Source organism: Oncorhynchus gorbuscha, linkage group LG09 (genome assembly GCF_021184085.1).
Source record: "Oncorhynchus gorbuscha isolate QuinsamMale2020 ecotype Even-year linkage group LG09, OgorEven_v1.0, whole genome shotgun sequence".
Lineage (NCBI taxonomy): Eukaryota > Metazoa > Chordata > Actinopteri > Salmoniformes > Salmonidae > Oncorhynchus > Oncorhynchus gorbuscha.
The window spans coordinates 77,271,611-77,280,198 of record NC_060181.1 but is presented as its reverse complement, the minus strand read 5'-3'; the positions used below and the strand labels follow the sequence as shown (position 1 = coordinate 77,280,198).

The 8,588-nt window shown below is 42.8% G+C and overlaps 1 protein-coding gene across 2 annotated transcripts; it reads left to right on the top strand.

The window, feature by feature from the left end:
• The first annotated feature begins 1,869 nt into the window (after positions 1 to 1,869).
• LOC124044108 (terminal nucleotidyltransferase 5C) lies at positions 1,870 to 7,779 on the top strand. 2 transcript variants are annotated; one of them, XM_046363563.1, is made up of 2 exons: positions 1,870 to 1,984; positions 3,245 to 7,779. In XM_046363563.1, the coding sequence occupies exon 2, from the start codon at positions 3,267 to 3,269 to the stop codon at positions 4,440 to 4,442; it is 1,176 nt and encodes a 391-aa protein (XP_046219519.1). In that variant the 5' UTR covers positions 1,870 to 1,984; positions 3,245 to 3,266; the 3' UTR covers positions 4,443 to 7,779. The 2 variants fall into 2 exon arrangements, with proteins under 2 accessions (XP_046219519.1, XP_046219518.1); XM_046363562.1 differs by lacking the exon at positions 1,870 to 1,984 and adding an exon at positions 2,122 to 2,256.
• The last annotated feature ends 809 nt before the right edge of the window (positions 7,780 to 8,588 follow it).

Below are 8,588 nucleotides of genomic sequence, written 5' to 3'. Positions count from 1 at the left end.
CAAAAGCTTGGCCAAGTCAATAAAAATTACAGCACAACATTGCTTAGAACCAAGTGTAACGGATGTGAAACGGCTAGCTTAGTTAGCGGTGCGCGCTAAATAGCGTTTCAATCGGTGACGTCACTTGCTCTGAGACCTTGAAGTAGTAGTTCCCCTTGCTCTGCTTTTGTGGAGTGACGGGTAACAATGCTTCGTGGGTGACTGTTGTTGATGTGTGCAGAGGGTCCCTGTTTCGCGCCTGGGTATGGGCGAGGGGACGATCTAAAGTTATACTGTTATACAAGGGCAATGGTGATATCATTTAGGACCTTTAAGATTGTAGTGACACATCCATAACCTGTGCGGAAACTAGATTGCATCCCAGAGAGAATACTACAGACATCAAGAAAGCCAGCCAGTTGTTTTTTGACAAGTTTTTCCAATACTTTGATATACAGAGCAAAATAGAAATAGGCCTATAACAGTTAGGATCAGCTTGATCTCCCCAATTAAATAAAGGACGAACTGTGGCTGCCTTCCAAGCAATGGGAACCTCCCCAGAGAGGAGAGACAGGTTTAAAAAAATCAAAGATAGGCTTGGCGATGATAGGGGCAGCAACCTTAAAGAAGAAAGGGTCTAAACCATCTGACCCAGATTTCGTGGTCAAGTTTATCTAGCGGCAGCTTGAGGTCACGTTACTGCAAAACACAACAGGCTATTCTTTGTGGCTTAAAGTTGAGTCTGCCCTTTATTCACAAATCCAACTCTTCCATGAAAAAAATGATATATGCTGTGTTCAAAATACATATATTGTCCAGATTTTTGTAGTTTGTTTCAGTTATGAAGACGTCTGTTTGATTTGTGAAAGATACAGTATCTGCATGTGTTTCAATGCTCCCGAAGTGGCGCAGCAGTCTAAGGCACTGCATCTCAGGGCTAGAGGCATCACTACAAACCCTGGTTTGATTCCAGGCTGTATTTACAACCAGCTGTGATTGGGAGTCCTATCGGTCAGCACACAATTGGCCCAGCGTCGTCCGGGTTAGGGTTTGGCCGGAGAAGTCCGTCATTGTAATAAGAATTTGTTCTTAACAGACTTGCCTAGTTAAATAAAAGTTAAATAAAAGGTTAAATAAAATTAAAAAAATAGGTGACCTATAGCATTCAGGGGTAGATTATACAGTAGGCTACAAGCAATCTCTGAAAGCCCATTAATGTCACACCTTTACCACTACGTTCTAATAGTCACTTAATAGTCATGGGACATGTCAATTTTGCAAAGGGCATTAATCTACATAACTCATCATGTGTAACAAGAATCGAAATTAAGTAGCTGAAGACATAAAGTGTATACACATGCATAAAGCTAGGCTAAGTATACAGATGCCAGCACATCCATTGTTTTTTGTTGTTGTAGAAAATGTTCTTAAAATGACTAAAATTAACTTGATGTTTCATGCACGACATGTATTGTAGCTGAATATCTAAAGTGCATTTGATCATCTATACATGGATAAAGGAAGTGTCTGCATGATATGAATGGCTGGATGCTTAATTCAATGCTAAATCAATGCTTAATTTATTTTCCTTTCCATGGAGATTTTCCACTTTAAAAAAAAACAGACTACTTTTCAAATAGCTAGACTACCAAAGCAACCACGTTTGATGGTTTTCAAAAATTGCAAATCAATGCCCTACTAACCATTTCCTTAAATAACATAACAGTTCAAAAAGGAAGAACTTAGTTTTGTTCAGGAGAGTGGAGTGCAGCAAATGTAGCTATAAAATGTCTGTTAGATTTGGTAAATCAAAGTGTAAAGTTGTTCAACCAAGACATCGAATGAACGTAAAAGACGCTACTGGTAACCTGGCAACACAAAAACCTCCCTGACCAATCAAGGGCTTCGCTCAGCGTATTAATATCATCAAATAGGAAGCCTAGCTAGTTAGTTGTTTTAAAAATCCAAGGCTGCTAATGCTGTGGTATTTGAAGCACGATTATTGGTAAATATTTTGTATTCTAATTTGTATTGATTCATCTGAAGCTAGCTAGGTTTCTGTGACTAGATAAGGTACATTGTAGTACGACATTGTCGAGGGCTGTTCAGCCAATTGATCTTCCGTTTATAAGAAGGCGTTTCTTTAGTTAATGCGTAGCTACAAGAGCTGAAATTTTAGTTTGACACACGAGGGGATTAATTGAAGCGACCGCACGAATGCTCAGTTAACATCTTATTCTTGTGCAATTTGAATGCCATGAGAAGATATTTATAACCGTATGTATATTTTTCATATTAGCTAATTCAGTGTTTGTGTGCTCCCTTTTGCTAGCTAAATCCTTGGTCATCTAACGTTATATCCTTGCAAACCAAACTGTTTGACGTGCCTGTTTGTGAGATATACATTTTAGGCTCGCGAGCAGTTAACTTATTACATGTTTAGTTTATACATTTCACATGCTGTAGTTGCCTATCTTGTGTCTGTAACTCTTCTTTTTTAATAGTTTGCTGTTGCTTGAAGTGATTTTACTAGATACTTTTACTGTTAGTTACATGTCTGCCAGGTATAGTATCTGGCTGGCTCGTATGTAGCACGAGCCAGTTCTGTCGGTTTTCAGATTCAACTACACTGGCGCGTGTTGTAAAATTAACTAGGCAGTCAATTTGTAATGCACAATTGTTGCTGTTATTAATGGATTAATTATTTCCCCAAATGTAAATACTTCGCAGATGTATTAGAAATAATCTCACCACCCCCGAAATTAAATGTACATTGTTACGTTTAGTTTGAACATTTAACCAAGTATTTAATTTTAGCACGATGTTCGCGACATCCAAAATATTGCTCTCAGGAGCAACTTTTTCATTTTCCTCTGCTACTTAGCTAGCTAGTTCTAGAATGAAAGCATGTTGTCTGACTGTTCTAGAAGTTCAGGGAGGTAATATATATTTTAGAATAACGTGAGTTGCCCAATTATTATTTAACATGTCTCGTGGTCATTCTGCATTTCAATACTGCTATTTGTAATCAAGTGTGTCATGAATGGCTATCATGCTTTGACTTAACCGTAATTATGTCTTATTATTATAGCTGGTCTACATCAGTTATATATCATGCCCAAGTCATCTCACAAAGGCAGGAATTCCAGTGCATTCTGTTTTGGCATCTCATCCCAGACAAATGGGATGGGTTGTGGGTTCAGAAACTACTGCAATTTTTTTTGTATTCCAAACTAATTGTGCCTTTTCACCTTTTCTGTCCTAGTTAATTTAAATACACTTAGAAGATGGCTAACAAGGCAGAGTCCACTATGAGCACTAGTGAGAGTGTGTCCCACAGCGTGCTGAGTTGGGACCAGGTGAGCCGTCTTAATGAGGTCCTGACTGAGGTGGTGCCTGTCCATGGCCGAGGGAACTTTCCCACTCTGGAGGTGCGGCTGAAGGACATTGTGCAGATGGTGCGCACCAGGCTGCAGCTAAGGGGGATTAAAGTGAAAGACGTCCGTCTGAACGGCTCTACAGCCAGCCACGTGCTGGTGCAGGACATTGGCTGGAGCTACAAGGACCTGGATGTCATTTTCAGGGTGGACCTGCCCCAGGAGTCAGGGTTCCAGCTGGTCAAAGACGTGGTGCTAGGCACCCTGCTGGACTTCCTCCCTGAGGGGGTGAACAAGGAGAAGATTACCCCCATGACTCTGAAGGAGGCCTATGTTCAGAAGCTAGTCAAGGTGTATACTGAGCAGGACCGCTGGAGCCTCATCTCCCTCTCCAACAACAACGGACGCAATGTGGAGCTCAAATTTGTGGACTCTATCCGTCGGCAGTTTGAGTTCAGTGTGGACTCATTCCAGATTGTGCTGGACTCACTGCTCACCTACTATAACTTTTCGCCGGGGAACCCCATGTCTCGCCACTTCCACCCCACCGTGGTGGGCGAGAGCGTGTACGGGGACTTTGGCGCGTCTCTGGATCACCTCATGAACAAGCTGATTGCCACCAAGCGGCCAGAGGAGATCCGTGGTGGGGGCCTGCTCAAGTACTGCAACCTGCTGGTAAGGGACTTCCGGCCCACCTCGGAGGAGGAGTTCAAGGGCTTGGAGCGCTACATGTGCTCCCGCTTCTTCATAGACTTCCCCGACATTGGCGAGCAGCAGCGAAAGCTGGAGGCCTACCTGCAGAGTCACTTTGTGGGTGAGGAGAAGAGCAAGTATGACTACCTCATGATCCTGCGGCGTGTGGTCAACGAGAGCACGGTGTGTCTCATGGGCCACGAGAGGCGGCAGACCCTCAACCTCATCTCACTGACAGCTTTCAGGGTGCTGGCTGAGCAGAACGCCATTCCCGACGCCTCTAGCGTCACTTGCTACTACCAGCCGGCGCCCTACGTCCGAGACCACAACTTTAGCAACTACTACGTGGCCTCTTGTAACCAGAACATTCCAACATGGCTGCCATGTAACTGAAAGACACACGCACACAAGAGAAGACTGCTGCTTTGCGGGGAAAAAAAGGGAAAAAAAGAGAAATAGGCTCCCCATAAACACAAATTGGGCCATAACTGGGATTTCCCTCTGGTCATAAAGGATCTATTTAAATGGACAAGTGGTTTTGTTTGGTTTTTTTTGGACTCCCTTCTCCTTTCTCATTACTTATCTGCAGAGGTGTCAAGATAAATTGATCCAAAGTGATTTAAGTGTTTGGATTCATGTTATTTAGCCTTGTTTTCATATTGCAATGTTTTTGTTCCCCCCTTTTTTTCTCCCTAATCTGAGTTTCGAATTAACGTCCTGATTCAATGAATTGTCCTTGGTGCCTTACTGTCTGTCTTCCCCTGATAAGTATATTTGGTCCATCTTAATAGAAAGGGGGGGGGGGGTTGTGTGTTTGGGTTGTGTATTTAAGAAATGTGAAAAGACTGGGGGTGCAGAATGTTAATAATGTAGTGACTAAAAACGAGCATAAAAAAAAAGTGAAATGATTCCTGAGCTGACATGGATGTTTAGCTTCCTGATGCGCAGTGGTGGTTTGCTCATCAGGGTTTGGGGATTTTCTATTAGTGAGATGACTTAATGTTCATTTCCTTTAGAAGGCATCCAAGGTAAAAGGGAGGCCAAGGAACTGCTCATTTAGTTTTAAATCAAAGGTGTAAATTGGGAAAGTCATATTACTAGCACAGCAGTGTTCTCAAGCGGCCAGAGTGCCTGTGCCGTGTAGACTTTGTAATTGTATTTTCCACTGTGAATGTTGGTGACAGCCTCCTAAATCTTTTCAGCCCTTTCTTTTTCTTTTCTTTTTTTAAGAACTTTATTCAGTCAAGACTGGATTTGAGTGTACTATGTAGGGTGTAAAGTGGCTTCCTCTCCTTGTGTCCTCTCCTCCATGCAACAGGTCAAATGGAACTGTAGAAAGCCTATCCAAACCTTTTGCCTGTTTGTGTTAATGCTTGAAAGGAGACTAGGGGAGGATGCCATGAATGAGTATTGACAAGCACCCCCATACAGTGACTGTTGGGCCTTTATTTGACCACTGATCTGGGCTAATGTATGTTGTGTGGCGTTACTATTTTCTTTTAAACTTCTTCCAAATTGTCAGTGTTCATGGTCCACCTGGTGGGTTCTATACTGTAGGCTCATTCAGAGGGCAGGACAGGGCCTTCCTCTCTTCCTGGAATCTAATCTGAGAGGCAGGGAACTACTGTCCCATTCCTTAAAAGGAGCCCCACTTGGCAGGGTCTGGAGCCCCTTGCGGGCTTCGCAATGGCTGAAATGGGATCCCAGTCTGGTGCAGGCTACGTAATAGCTTTAACAGCAGTTCATAATTATTGTGGGAGGGTAAGGAAGAGGGTTGTGTGTGTCACTGCCCCTTTACATGTGTGAGGGCTTACTCACTTTCCACTCCACTCTCCACCACCCTTTAAGGGTTTGCTGGGGGCAGGTGTGAACAGTTCTGGTCATGGGAGGACAGGGGAACATGGCTGCTTGCCTAGCACATTCAACAAAATGTAAATGTCTGGAATTCCGTTCTCAATTTAGACCTCACGCTTTTTGATTTTTATATGGCAGAAGTTGTAGTCAGATCTATGACGGGCATCCCAGTCCCCCTTCAAACTTTAAACCCCATTTAGAAATTGCCCCCCACTCCTACCATCTCCCTTTCGACTGACCTCTCCATTTTAATTTCCAGTCCAGTAAGCCAACTGTTCTCTAAGTGTTTCTGTCCAACCAAACCCAGGGAATAACCTCTGCAAACCTAATGTGTGCATTCAGAAAAGGGGTAGGATGTGGTTCTGTCCTGTTCACAGGCATGGGGGGTGATTTTTTTTTTGTTGGGGGGGGTCAGCCATCATGGTCTTCTCTAGAGCTGATCATACCCCTGGCTCAGGGCACGTTGAGCTGGCTCAGCAGCCCAAAATGTAGACTGCTTTTAACCTGGGTTAGCCTTAGCTTAGATTTAGCCACCATGGGGGCACATTCATTGTGGGGGCACATTCAGTGTGGGGGCACATTCAGTGTGGGGGCACATTCAGTGTGGGCCAAAGTCTGAACCAGCAACTGAAGTGCCTTCAAATTTTGGCAGGATTTGTTTTTGGGAGGTTGGAAGAGGGAATTGGCTCAGTTTTATTTTGTGCTTTTTTTGGGTGGGTGGGGGGGGCAAAGTTTTCATTTGCATTGGGTATAAATTGTCATTTATGGGTTTAGACACTGGCATTGAATTACGGATATAGCCTTTATTTTTTATGTGAAGTTTATTTTTCTTCCTAAACCCAACCCCAAAACAGCTGTAACTTAGCTGTCTAGTCATTCCAGTATTTCTTTGTCATGCTGTATGCATTTTTCCCCCTTCATTTATCCAAAGCAATACTGACAGGTAATGCATGATAACTGAGGTCAAATGACTTGCACACCCCACTCTATGGAAGCACTTTAGAGGCCTTGACTTACTCAACCCAGCTAGTGGAGCGTGTACCTGAACTTACGCTCTGAAGGAATCTGAATGTGGGAGGTGAGCTTGTTCTCAGGGAGGTAAAATGTGTTGAAGGGCTGTTTCTATACTTTTTGGGGGGTGGGGAGTGAACTTTCTGAACCTGTTTTGTATTGTGCCCCCATCTTGGCCACCAGATTCCTATATTTGGTATGACTCCCTCTAATGTATATTAGAGAATCTGTGTCTCTCTCTGTGCTGAGACCATTTTTAAAAGCTTGTGGCATTTGGAGCAGGTGGTCTTCAACCTTGGTTCTGTTTTTTTTCACTGCATTGCTTAATTGATTAACTTCATCATTCAGGTGGAAAGTCCCCTTGTCTCGCTTTATTCAGGTGAGACGCCATCTCTTCCCAGATATGTTTACCGCCATGCAAAGTGATGAATCAATTAAGCTTTGAGCCAGAACCAGCAGCCCATTAGCGCTACACAACCAGGGCTGAAGACCTACTGATATTGACTGGGTGTAAAGCCGATCTTTCCCTACCTGTCCCTTACCCTGCCTGACTGTTGGTTTGTGTCCTTTTCCAAAGAGCAAGTCATAACGTTTTTGGAACATGACTGAGGCCTTTGACCCACTTTACTATTTTTTGCATTGAGTTTTGGAATTTGCTGCAGGTGCGTTTATACGTGGATGTGGTTTAAGTGAAAGATGAAATTCTTGCTGTGTGTGAAGTCTTGCATTCTCTGTCGGCTTTGACTGACTGCAATGGTGAGGACGTTGATTTATCATTCATTTCTCAGCACTTTTACCTCACTAGTTTTCCTTTTTGGATCAAATGTTTGAAGAGGGGAAAAATAAAAATAAAGTTTGAACCCCACATCTGTTGTCCTTGTAATGGTATTACTATTCTGTTCATTACCATTTTAAAAGCACACAATGCAAAGGTTTTAACATTTGCACTGAGTTAATATCAATGGGGACAGTGTGTGCCTTTGTGTGCACAAAGACAATAGCCAAGATTAGTTGTTCTCAACATGTACTAAATCAATTTGAATGCATCCTTTATATTATCATTATAGTACTAAAGCTTGAGGGACCAAGTAGTGTAATTATGATTGCCTCCCACTACTTTCACTGACAGTCACCTTAGCTTTGTTTACACTTGCTGCACTACTCCTGTATGCTCCCTGCCATTATGAATAAAAAAATCTGTCTTGACCACAATAAGGAAATGGTTATGAACTACATACAGGCTTAGACCTTATTCCCAACTTTGTTTAGAAAAGTTGATGGGGTCAATATTTTCAAATGGGTGGAACATTTTGTTTTCCCAACATGCTGTATTTGATTACTTCAAAGCATCTGGGCCTACTTAGGGGCTAACTGGACCTCAGTATTCACTCAACAGAGAAAGCAGGTCAGCAGAAAATCTCTTGTTTCAGCTGCAATGGTATTCTAGTGCTTTCATACCCTGAAGTGTGAACCTGATCAATCACTACCTTTTTGTGAGGTTGGAGTTGAACGGGCTAAAGTGTTTGTTCAAACTATCCATCTGTAATGCTGTTCACACAGACCACTCATTTTCCACTCGCTGGAAACTTCAAGCGTAGACACTGAATCACATTGCGCTGCCATTCAGAAAAAGATGATTTATCTGCTGGGAATTACTCATGCTGTAACCCAAGT